At 38.3% G+C, this 12,576-nt stretch overlaps 1 protein-coding gene across 4 annotated transcripts in view; it reads right to left on the bottom strand.

Annotated features, from left to right (window-relative positions):
- The window catches only part of PIGN (phosphatidylinositol glycan anchor biosynthesis, class N), a 106,540-nt gene that overhangs the window by 34,440 nt on the left and 59,524 nt on the right, over positions 1 to 12,576 (bottom strand). For all 4 annotated transcript variants that reach the window (XM_010854749.1, XM_010854750.1, XM_010854751.1 and 1 more), the window contains 3 exons: positions 10,379 to 10,481; positions 4,464 to 4,566; positions 2,656 to 2,742 (listed from right to left, as the gene is read on the bottom strand). In XM_010854749.1, coding sequence (XP_010853051.1) covers positions 2,656 to 2,742; positions 4,464 to 4,566; positions 10,379 to 10,481 — 293 coding nt within the window. The remainder of the gene's footprint in view (positions 1 to 2,655; positions 2,743 to 4,463; positions 4,567 to 10,378; positions 10,482 to 12,576) is intronic.

Here is a 12,576-nt window from a genome sequence, read left to right as displayed (position 1 = left end):
TAGAAGCTCCTTTTCGTTTAGAGAAGGCATATCTGTTCTACCACAAGGGTAATTTGCTTTCTCTACTTGTACACTTGGTGGTAAATTGCTGAAAATGAGTGTTCCACCATATTTCCTTGTGAATGCATTTGGAAAGAACCAGGCTGAACAAGCGACATACTAAGAACAGCAAGGCCTGGGAGTCACACTCGCTCGTCACGGTCACCTCGGGAAGGTTGCTATTTTCCTCCCCTCTCACATAGGCATTGGATTAATGTTATCTGTAGCTGGCAGCTAAAGATTAAAAAAAGAAGTGATAGACATTTTCAGCTGAAACACAGTTTCAGTTCAGATATGCTCGCTGGGTCCACTATACATGAAATGGTTCTTCGGGAGGCTCAGGAAGAAATAAGATGCCGTGTTTTAAAAGAATTCAATTAGAAGATGAGAAAGTGTTAAACATCTTTTTGACATTTCTTCAACTTATATTTGTAATAGTGCAGTAATAAAAAGTAGAAATTAGTTTTATTGGTGTCTAAGAACTTACTGCTAGTAAAGCATTTAAAATAGTGTTTGGTCCCCTGAAAGTGCTCGATAAATGTTAGTTACTTTATTATTATAGGCACATACACAAAAGTGGTACAGAACAGTGAGGAGGAAGGATGAGTCACGGCAGATCTCACTGAAGAAGTGGTATCTGAGTTGGTGACTTGAGCCTTAAATATATTCATGGTTCTATCCATTCAACCAATTCACTAACCAACCAATATTTATCACCTAGTATGTCAGAAGCAGAGCTAGGCACTAAGAATATAATTATAAATACAACAGTATAAAGTGCTCATATGGTAACTAAAATTTTGATGATAGGTAGAAGTGGGTAAGATTCATTAAAGGTAAATAACGGGAAAGTAAGGGCATTAATGAAGGGTACAGAAAGTTGAAGCAAGAAATACAGATTGGTGGCATATTAATAAAAAGCCGTGAACTTTATTGTGGAGATGTTCAAGAGTCAGCAAGCATTTTCAGCGAGTGATACAAACAAGAAATATCAACAACAGTGAAATATTTGATCAGGGAGACTAATAATTAGAGGCAGGAAATTCAGATATGAAGCTCTTTTAATAGTCCATAAGTTGGGGACCAGGAAAGTCTGAACTGGTGTGGTCAGAGTGGAAATGGAGGAGAGAAACCGTGGGACCTTGGTCAGGGGCTAGTTAAATATGACAAGTTTGACGGCCTGGGAACACAGCAACAACATTAAATGAGATGAGGTCAGGCAGAGACTGACTTTGGAGAGGGGTGGGCAGTCGTCAGTCAGTGTGGACATATATTTGGTGACGCCCAGCAGGATGTGGTGGAGCTGGTGGTAAAGAACCGCCTGCCAACGCAGGAGACATAAGAGATGTGGGTTCGATTCCTGGATCAGTAAGACAGCATGGCGATCCAGTCCAATATTCTTGCCTGGAGGATCCCATGGACAGAGGAGCCTGGTGGGCTACAGACCACGTGGTCGCAAGGAGTCAGACACAACTGAAGCGACTTGACAGGCACGCAGGCGGCAGGAACGGTAGTCGTGTGACTCTAGAGGTCAGGGCTGGAGAGGTCGGTCTCAGAGGTGTGTGCACAGAGAGAGGTGTCAGTCAGAGCTATAGGAGAGGGTGACACTACCCAGGCACGTTTAGAGGAGAAGGTTAATGACAGAGCTCAGAGGAAAAGCATGCATTGTGTAGGAGCAAAGGAAGAGTGAGTTTTCGTGAAGGAGAATAGAGGTGGTGTAGAATCTGAGAAGAGAACCTGGATCGTGTTCTGGAGGACAAAGGAAAAGAAAGAAATCAGTTGAGGCGAATACCGTAAGAGCGGTCAAGTGAAACCAAACACATGGGACTGTGCGACGTCCACTCCTGGTCTGCAGGCCACACACACGAGAAACCAAACACACGAGAGTGTGCAGGCCAGGAGAGGACGTCAGCACAGCAAGGACAAGCATTCAAAGGCACCCATCTAGGCTGAGGAGATCGCACATAAATGGGAAGGAAATGGTAGCAGCAGGGAGCTAGGCTGTAAACACTACGGACAGATGAAGGATAATTGAGGAGGAGGCAGGGCTCAGCAGAAGGAGCATCTTATTAGCACAGGCTGAGTGGAAGGAGTCGGCAAGACAGAAAGCCAAATTGAGAGTGAAGGCAAGAGGCAGAGGAGAGAAGAGGAGCACTGATCTCCTGGACCTCAGTGGTCCAGACTCCACTGTGTCCGTTCAAAGGAGATACCTCCCGATGGACACCTTGAAGCCGGTCAGCTCGCCTTTCCAAAGCGAGACGGTATTCCCGTTACATTGTCTTTCAAACTTCTAACGCTAACAGCTGTCACACAAGGTGATCCAGCAACCTCGTGAGACATGTTATATGAGTACCATATAAAGTACACATAAAAACATACAGACCTAACACATTTGTCTGTTGCATCATTCTTTATGCTTTTCTACAGTTTCAGAAATTTTCTGAAGTGCAATCTGTATGAGAAAACCGTGTTTGGGAGGCCGGTGAGACAGCCTCCAAGGTTGACACCACTGTCAAGCGACCGGTGGAAACCGCACCTCCCGCTCCCCAGCACTTCTCTTATTCCATTAAATGGGAGGCTGCAGTGCCTTAAAACAAAACCCCACAGAAAGGATACAAGGAAAAAGGCCCTGCGGATGTCATCCAGGCAGAGGTCTCGACACTGGGCCGCGTCAGTGTTACAGGCAAACTGGATGGTGGAGACCTGTGGGGTGAGAAGAGAGAGAACGCACAATCGCTTCCCTCAACCTGCAGGGCAAACTCACTGTCTCAGCTGCAACAGCCAGGAAGACAGCTTGTGCTGACACAGAAACAGAAATCTCTTCCTGCAGCTTAATTCCACTTAATAAAATCTGCCAAGGTAAAACACACTGTTAATAATACACTGAACAGAGTTGTAGTAGTGCCGCACGAGTAACAAAAGCGATAATTGGGGTTCCCTTACCCTGTATAAATACTTTACTTTAAAATCACTATTATAATCTTTCCCTTTTCTAACACCTGATTTCTCAATGTTCTGATCTTCTCAAACTCAGGTATAGAAAGACATTAAAAAAGCATTGATAAACTAAATATTTCTCTGTACAAATAAGTAAAATATTTCTGTCCTGCTAAAATAAAAACTCTCTCAATTCCAACAAGATGGGTACACTCTTGCTTAACCCCCCTTCCCCCACAAAACAAAAACTCATGGACAAGTTTGAAGGGAGGCTTTCCCTATCTCCCACTTCCCATGTAATCTTCTACTAAGTTCGGAAGATGCTTTAATCTTCTTCTTTAGAAAAAGACGTATCTTTCAGTTAAAATATAGAATTTAAAAAATAACACAATGAGCCTCATTTTTAATTTAATAATATTTAGTTATTAAAATATTGAATATTTAATACTAAAGACAGTCTGATCATTTACTTAAATCTAATTAAAATTACTTTTTTATGTATTGTTTTAATATTCCAGGGCCGAAAGCTTAAAACCAGTAATTACTCAATAATATTTCAATAAAATTTCTTTATTGAAATTATTTATTCTAAGTCATCAAGTACTCTTTGCGAACTCAACTAGAACCAGCTAAGGCTGAATCGATGGATCAACTATGAAGGTATTTTCCTGCAGCATCCATTTTATCTGACCTCAGTAAAACTGTAAATATTCTATCATCAATTTCTTATAATTATCTTCAGTTTTGAAATAAGGGCAAGAGATATCAATCAACTCTCCAGCCCAGCATGATAAAGGTACCCTTAATATTTGGTTGGCTTTTAGCCAATTCGAAGGACGTTATGTTGAATAAACAGTCTGAGATTTGGATGGAGGCCACGTCACTACGGCGACAGAGTAAGCGCTTTGGATTAGAATCACTAGAAAGAGAGACTAACCCTGGGAACACATGTCTCACTTCACGGTCAGACTCATGCACTGACGTGTGGCAACACGAATATTCTTCCAACAAAAATAAATGGAAGGAAACAAAAATTAAATGTGAAAACAAAGGGAAACAAGATAAATAACACTCTTTGCCCTCTGTTCTTTCACTTCTATTAATGGCTTTTTACATCAGAGTCACAAACAGTCTTTAAGAAAAGCCCAACCCATATGTTCATAAAACAATAAAATCATGCTTTTCTAAATGAAAATTTCCTTACAAACTGTTTGACTTAATTTTTAACTTAATTATTAATATGTTAAGTAGTACAGATTTTTAAGTAGAATTTTTTATTCTGGCTGTGCTGTGTGGCATGTGGAAATCTTAGCTCCCCAACCAGGGATCAGATCCACGCCCCCTGCATTGGAAGCGCAAAGTCTTAACCGCTGGACAGCCATGGAAGTCTTAAGTAGAATTTTTGATGAAATATTGCAACTTCCTCATGGGATTAGAATGCGACTATTTTAGTATTCTCAAATGCAAGAGCGCTTTTGACAAGCTACCTTCTGTTTACAGGAGACAACAGAGTGCTGCAGGGTCTCTTGCTCCATGTGTATCCAGACAAACATCAAACAGGACAGCACTAACGGAAAGAGAGCTTCATACCTGAGGGGTCAGGGGTGGGCATGGAAGTGAGAGGGCAGAAACGAAAGGAAAAAATTAAACACAAAGGCAAGTTAAAACAATTTTGATAATACTTCTAAGTTACATTATCACAAAATTTAATTTTTTTAGGTTTTCCAGAGGAAGAAAGTAGGGAAAGAAAGCAACATTTAAATATAAACTCCAACACCATCTTTTTTTGAAATTTATCAAAACTGGAGACCATTACGCATTTAAAATAGCAGAGATATTTAAGTCACTCGTAAGGCAAATGACAGAAGTGCACCAACAAAGAAAACATAAGGCAAAGGCAAAAGTCATCAATATAAAGAGAACAGCAAGATAAACACTTCAAATTTCTTTAAAAATGGGTATAATACAGGAATACAAACCTCTCAAAAAGAAAAAAAGAGCCTATACATTAAAATATGTTTGACTTTATGGAAAACTGATATAGAAATTAAAAAATAGATTACACAGCCACTTAAAATATTTACTCATTAAAAAAATAATCCAGATAAAAGTATAATAAAAGAATAATTATAAAAGTATAATAAATACTTCCTGTAAGGCAATCCAGTACTATGCATCAAGAGCCTCAAAACTATTCACATAGTACAATCTAATAATGTTCCTTCTAGGAATTTACCCTGAGAAAATAATCAGACATATGCACCATGATTCCCATATGAAGACATTTGTTGTAATATGTTTACGGAAAAGAAAAACAAGAAAACAAGCTAATATTCACAGGGGAGTTTGATTAAATAATGTACAGTCCTTCGCGAGGCTGGTGTATAACGTGGAAATTATAATGTGGACAAAGGAGAGATGTTCATGAGATGACACAGTGTCAGACGGTTTTCTAGTCCTTTTCCGCCCGAGTTTAAGGCGTGTTTCATTTCTGTAATCCCCCAGACACTCTCCACATGACGGCAGTTGTCATCTGCCCTGACCACGTTTACTGACGCCTTCCCCAGTGGTCTGCAGAGTCTCCGCCTGCGCCAGTCTTCTCTCCACACAGGCCCAGCTCAGAAGCACTTGCTGATGAGCTACTTAACTGGGTGGAAGTTGCAACACAAAATTAAGCAAACCAAATCGAAACAAAACAACCTGTATTTCTCATTCAACTTTTTCAACTACTGAACTCTAATCCATATGGTACTATTTCCTAAACAAGAGAAAGCAAGAAAACCAAAACCCTTTAAATGTGACCACCAATCATAAAACAAGACCCTGAAAATTGGGCAGAAGAAAACATTCAGCTTTGAGAAAGCATATATAAATCACTTGGTATATACGGTTTAGAACATCCAAGGATACGAACAGACAATACACATGCGAGAAAACACTACCAGTAACACAAGTGCAGAAAACAGCCGCAGCTGCGCTGTCCTCGGCAGCTACTAAAATAGCTTGTGATATTCTTATGTATAAATTAAAGTACAAATACTGCGACAGATATGATGAAGTGCGTCTCCTCATAGGTTGTTGGTAATATTATAAACTGGTGCTGTTCTTAAGACAAAAGTAAAAAAAAAAGTTCATATTCTATGGCCCACTTATAATACAGCTGAGAAGTGAGCAAAGAAAATAATCTATTAATAACTATATAAAAAGCTTATGCAAAACATATAACTCAAAATATTATTTATGATACTAAGAATTAGAAATAAAGTGACCAAAAATAGGGGAATAATAAAAGCATCAAGGAGTAGCGATATTACATAATATTAAAAATCTATTAAAATGATTCTCAGGAAGCCTGTAAACCACCTGGGAAAATGCTTCTAAAATGAAGTAGAAAATAAAGATACAAAATAGTACATGGACTATCATTAATACTGTATTAAAAAGATAAGTACAGAGCTAAGACTGGAAGGAAATATGACAGAAGATCAAGAGGAGGGGTAGGGTTAGTATATGATTTTCTTCCTTATCTCTACTTCGCAAAATGTGATTGTATGATGTTTACAGTGATTTAAAAAAAAAACAATTGAAAAGGAAAGATTTAGAATGCCTGCATCCTAGCCATTCTTGAATATACAGTTCAATTTTCACCTAAGTCCATGATGGCACCAATTCAATCCCTTTCTCTAGTCATTCTTTATATCATATTTTCACAATAAACTTATGATAATTTAATTGCAGAGTACAGCATGAGAAATGCTGGGCTGGATGAAGCACAAGCTGGAATCAAGATTGCCGGGAGAAATATCAATAACCTCAGATATGCAGATGACACCATCCTTATGGCAGAAAGTGAAGAAGAACTAAAGAGCCTCTTGATGAAGGTGAAAGAGGAGAGTGAAAAAGTTGGCTTAAAGCTCAACATTCAGAAAACTAAGATCATGGCATCTAGTCCAATCACTTCATGGCAAATAGATGGGGAAACAGTGAAAATAGTGGCAGACTTTATTTTTGAGGGCTCCAAAATCATTGCAGATGGTGATTTCACTGTAGCCATGAAATTAAAAGACGCTTACTCCTTGGAAGGAAAGTTATTACCAACCTAGACAGCATATTAAAAAGCAGAGACGTTATTTTGCCAACAAAGGTCCGTCTAGTCAAAGCTATGGTTTTTCTAGTAGTCATGCTGAGCCCTGAAGAGTTGATGCTTTTGAACTGTGGTGTTGGAGAAGACTCTTGAGAATCCCTTGGACTGCAAGGAGATCCAACTAGTCCATCCTAAAGGAAATCAGTCCTGAATATTCATTGGAAGGACTGATGCTTGAAGCTGAAACTCCAATACTTTGGCCACCTGATGGCGAAGAGCTGACTCACTTGAAAAAACCCTGATGCTGGGAAAGATTGAAGGCGGGAGGAGAAGGGGACGACAGAGGATGAGATGGTTGGATGGCATCACTGACTCGAGGAACATGAGTTTGAGTGAACTCCGGGAGTTGGTGATGGACAGGGAGGCCTGGCGTGCTGCAGTCCATGGGGTTGCAGAGTTGGACACGCCTGAGTGACTGAACTGAACTGAATTGCTGCATTATATAATTGCCTAACATTGTAAAATAGAGTCCACATTTTATAGAAGTTCACAACTGTTACAGACCTGGGGTATACTAATTATTCTATCCGTATGTCTGTCTAGTGTTCAGGATACTAGAAATGTGAAGGAACACAACTGTTGACTAATTGAATCAAGGTATACTTTGAGGATAAAAAAAAACATGATCTTAAAAAATATTTGTATTTATATGTGAAATTATTCTTTCCTACCACATAAAAATAGAAATTCCATAGTTCAACAAATAGCGCTACAGATTTACTTCTTTTCAAAACTATTAAATACAATTTTTGTAAAATGTAGGTGAATAAATCTGATAAAGACAGTCTTCTTATGAGACTTTATTTCTTTAGAAATAATGTCTCTAGACAACTAATATCTCATATAAAGTCTCTGTATCTGAATTAATAAACTGAAATACCAATAAAATGTCATTATGGGCTCACAGTGTACTTAAAAGTTAGACTAAGTTAGGATCTGTTTAGTTTGGTCTCTGTGACAACTGAATTGGGCTGAAAAGACATTCAGTTTATATTACACTTTGTTAAGCAAAGGAATAATCAAAATTTTGGAAGAACATGTTTAATCAACTTAAGAAAACTATTTTTAAGTATTACAATAGCTTCCATTTGCATAAAAATAATCAAATGCTGATTAAAAATGAATCTTCTTTATTCACTTGATCAAGGATGCATTGTTAGAATTTAGAATTTCTATTACTGTACTTTTGTAAAGTAGTAAAACTGCATTTCTTTTAAATATCCTGTAATTCTCACTATTCACACTTATTTACATAGAGAACCCTCTGGGTTGTCCAAAATAGTGGTGTGGAAGAACGGCAGGCGGACTACGAACTGATTTATTTGCCATTGAAAGATGTACTAACTGAGATTATTAGGCTCCTGTTTCAGCTACCTCTGTTTTAATTATTTTTGCAAAGGTAAATACTTTTTGATGTTGCAAAATATATTTCTTAATACATTCATTAATAAGGTCACACTCATCATTAGTATTCTGATTTCAGATGTGATTTTTCACTTTTTAGATTTTTTTAAATTAAACATGCTTATGATAATCTGCTTTGGTATCTTTTGACAATGAAATTGATAATTTAAAACACTAGAATACTAAAAAAATTTTTAAATAAAAGATAAAACACTAATACTTTCCCTAATATAAGTCATATGATTAACTCACTCTACACTATGAAATATTTTTGACTTCAAATTCAACTTTAATTACTCTTCCTTCCTTCTTTTATTCCTAATCCAGGAAACCAAATCTATTTCTAGATTTGTTTGAATTTTTGAATCTATAATACATTTCTTTAAATGTTTAGATTAAAAGATTCAGATTGCTTTAGAATTTAAAGGCTCAAAGAAGATCTGTAAGTGACTATGTAGGAGCTGGCACGTATTCTGAACACTCTTAAACACCCACCTCCTAAAGACAACCCCCGGCCGTGATCTTAATGAAACGTGTGTGTTGTCCCAGATGGAGGGTTAGAAATGATTTTTTCTTCTACTTTTTAAATCTAGACTAAAACCTTGTGCATATTCTAATTCATAGGTACTTTAATGGATTCTGATTATAATTGAACTACTTATCCTGAAATGTCACCAATAAAGGAGAAAAGAGTGAATAGCATTAAGTCTCATTATGTTTACACTCTTGAGTAAGAACATGCTGATAGACTTCAAGTTTTATTTGAAAACTGAAAATTCTAAGCCTCAAGTCAAGGTGACTGGTGAAAATGTCCAAGTTGTTCATATTACATCTTCACAGACACAGAACAGATCAGGTTCTGGGGCAGAAATGAAAAAACAGGTATGGGGAACTTTGTTAAGAGAAGGAGACTACAAGAACTCCTGGGTTCTAGATCACTTAGGATGTTAGAGTCTACTATGAAAAGATTTTGAGAACATCCCTCTAATTCTGATATAGGAGATATTAGGCTTCCCACAAAATGAACCTAAGTCTTGGACACAAAATGGCTTTACAAAATCATATATAAACTATTGATAGAAACTATCTGTTGATAGCACAATGGTGAATCCCTAGGTTTATTCTAATTGAGATCAAGATCCGATATTTGGACTGAATTTTGAAACTCAGTAATGTGCATATTTTTTGCCCCCATAAGGATTTAAGTAAAGATGAAATAAAATTTGAAAGCAAATGAAGAATGCTGTTCTTCAAAGCAGACACGGAGAGTATCATTGTTCTCACTGATTTCTAGAGAATGCTTCAGACTAACCCAAATCAAGCTGTTCTTTTTTGGTTTTACAAGAAAACTTCAATCTTCAATGAAAATGTATTCTCTCACTTTTAAGAAAATATTCTAAAAGGTTTCTGAATCAAAAGGAATATTTGGACTATGACATATTTAAGGGTAAATATAACAGAAGACGTATTCAAAAAAGAATGAACAAATCAAAACATAATTTACAGTGGATGAAAGGAAAGCAACAAAAACTAACATTTTTATAAGTCATTGTTTGAGATTTAAAATTCCTCTACAATCTATCTGAACTTTCTAACACTGTATTAAGCAACATTTTAGCAACTTCAGGAAATAAACAGAAACACAAGACAACAGGTAATACTCTGAAAACGGTAGGACAAAGAAAACTGCAGAGAACAGATAAAGGCATAGACAGTTTTTACAGAGTAAAAATGCTTGCAATGCATTCTCAAGATTCACATGTTTTTCATTTCCAGAGGTTAAATACTTAGAGAAAGGTCAGTATATCATTTAAAACTTGCTACTAAAAATTAAAATCTTAAAACAGTTTATACCCTGTACTTAGAAGTAGGTAGGTCGACATCGAGGAAACAAGAATGCTGAACAATCGATCAAAGAGGACCGGAGGGCTCAGGAGAGGCATGACGAAGGAGGAGGCTGCAATAAAACAGATTTGGGTGGAGTCAGTATGAGGGACACAGAGTACAGAGTTTAAAGCACTGAATAATCTATTATCACTTACAGCATTTATCGCTTGTGTGACATTTAAAAGGAAACTACACTTGCCCTACTCATTTTTGTAAGATGCTTAAAACTCCATATGTTTAATGACATTCCCTCACTTTAACCATATTTTAGTTCAGATTTTTTCAGTGTATATCCTCACTCTTGCTCACTGTATTAACTCCTAAGAGAATAATGTAAATAATAAAAATAAAAAATATTACTCAAGATTCAGCAACTTTTCTCTTAATTAGACATTTAATTCAAGACAGAAGTTGATTTTCCCTAAACCCCACCCCTCCCCGCTTTTCTCCAAGTTTTCCCACTGCAAAGTATTGCATTGAGAGTTACAGCATGCTAGTTAGAAAAGAAGACAAGAGAAAAGGAGTTCACCACACAAGAGAGCTGTAATAGGAGTAATCCAAGTAAGGGAAGTCATCTTTCCTCTCAGGGTCAGAAAGCAGCCACGTCACTGGAGAGAGCAGATGAACTGGGGCAGGGGTGGTTACAGCTCAGCTAGGAAAGAATCCGCCTGCGAGGCAGGAGACACTGGTTTGATTTCTGGGTCAGGAAGATCCCCTGAAGAAGGGATAGGCTACCCAGTCCAGTATTCTTGGGCTTCCCTGTGGGTCAGACGGTAAAGAACCTGCCTGCAATGTGGGAGACCTGGGTTCGATCCTTGGGTTGGGAAGATCTCCTGGAGGAGGGCATGGTAACTCACTCCAGAATTCTTTCTTGGAGAATCCCATGGATTCTGGTGGGCTACAACAGTCCATGACCCCATGGCAGAGAGTCAGACATGACTGAGCAGCTGAGCACAACTAAGCATAAACTTCCCAATCTTGATTCTGGGAAGAAAATGTGCATAATTTCCTAACCCTCCTGGTTAAGATTGGCAATATGTGCCCCACTCTGCTAAGCTGTATCAGTTGGGTCCGACTCTCTGCAACCCTATGGACTATAACACACCAGGCTCCTCTGTCCATGCGATTCTCCAGGCAAGAATACTGAAGTGGGTTGCCATGCCCTCCTCCAGGGGATATCCTGCCCCAGGCATCAAACCTGCCTCTCTTACAGCTCCTGCACTAATGCATTATGGCAGGCAGGCTCTTTACCATTAGTGCCACCTTTGGAGTTAATGTTTCAGTGGAGAAATAACTCCAGAAAGAGTGAAGGGATGGAGCCAAAGCAAAAACAACACCCAGTTGTGGATGTGACTGGTGACGGAAGCAAGGTCCGATGCTGTAAAGAGCAATATTGCATAGGAACCTGGAATGTCAGGTCCATGAATCAAGGCAAATTGGAAGTGGTCAAACAGGAGATGGCAAGAGTGAATGTTGACATTCTAGGAATCAGCGAACTCAAATGGACTGGAATGGGTGAATTTAACTCAGATGACCATTATATCTACTACTGCAGGCAGGAATCCCTCAGAAGAAATGCAGTAGCCATCATGGTCAACAAAAGAGTCCAAAATGCAGTACTTGGATGCAATCTCAAAAACGACAGAATGATCTCTGTTCATTTCCAAGGCAAACCATTCAATATCACAGTAATCCAAGTCTATGCCCCAACCAGTAACGCTGTAGACGCTGAAGTTGAATGGTTCTATGAAGACCTACAAGACCTTTTAGAACTAACACCCAAAAAAGATGTCCTTTTCATTATAGGGGACTGGAATGCAAAAGTGGGAAGTCAAGAAACACCTGGAGTAACAGGCAAATTTGGCCTTGGAATACGGAATGAAGCAGGGCAAAGACTAATAGAGTTTTGACAAGAAAATGCACTGGTCATAGCAAACACCCTCTTCCAACAACACAAGAGAAGACTCTACACATGGACATCACCAGATGGTCAACACCGAAATCAGATTGATTATATTCTTTGCAGCCAAAGATGGAGAAGCTCTATAAAGTCAACAAAAACAAGACCAGGAGCTGACTGTGGCTCAGACCATGAACTCCTTATAGCCAAATTCAGACTGAAATTGAAGAAAGTAGGGAAAACCACTAGACCATTCAGGTATGAC

The sequence above is a fragment of the Bison bison genome, unplaced genomic scaffold (assembly GCF_000754665.1).
Source record: "Bison bison bison isolate TAMUID 2011002044 unplaced genomic scaffold, Bison_UMD1.0 scf7180017864349, whole genome shotgun sequence".
In the NCBI taxonomy this organism is placed as follows: domain Eukaryota; kingdom Metazoa; phylum Chordata; class Mammalia; order Artiodactyla; family Bovidae; genus Bison; species Bison bison.
The sequence above is the reverse complement of the archived record's forward strand: the minus strand, read 5'-3'. Positions and strand labels throughout refer to the sequence as shown.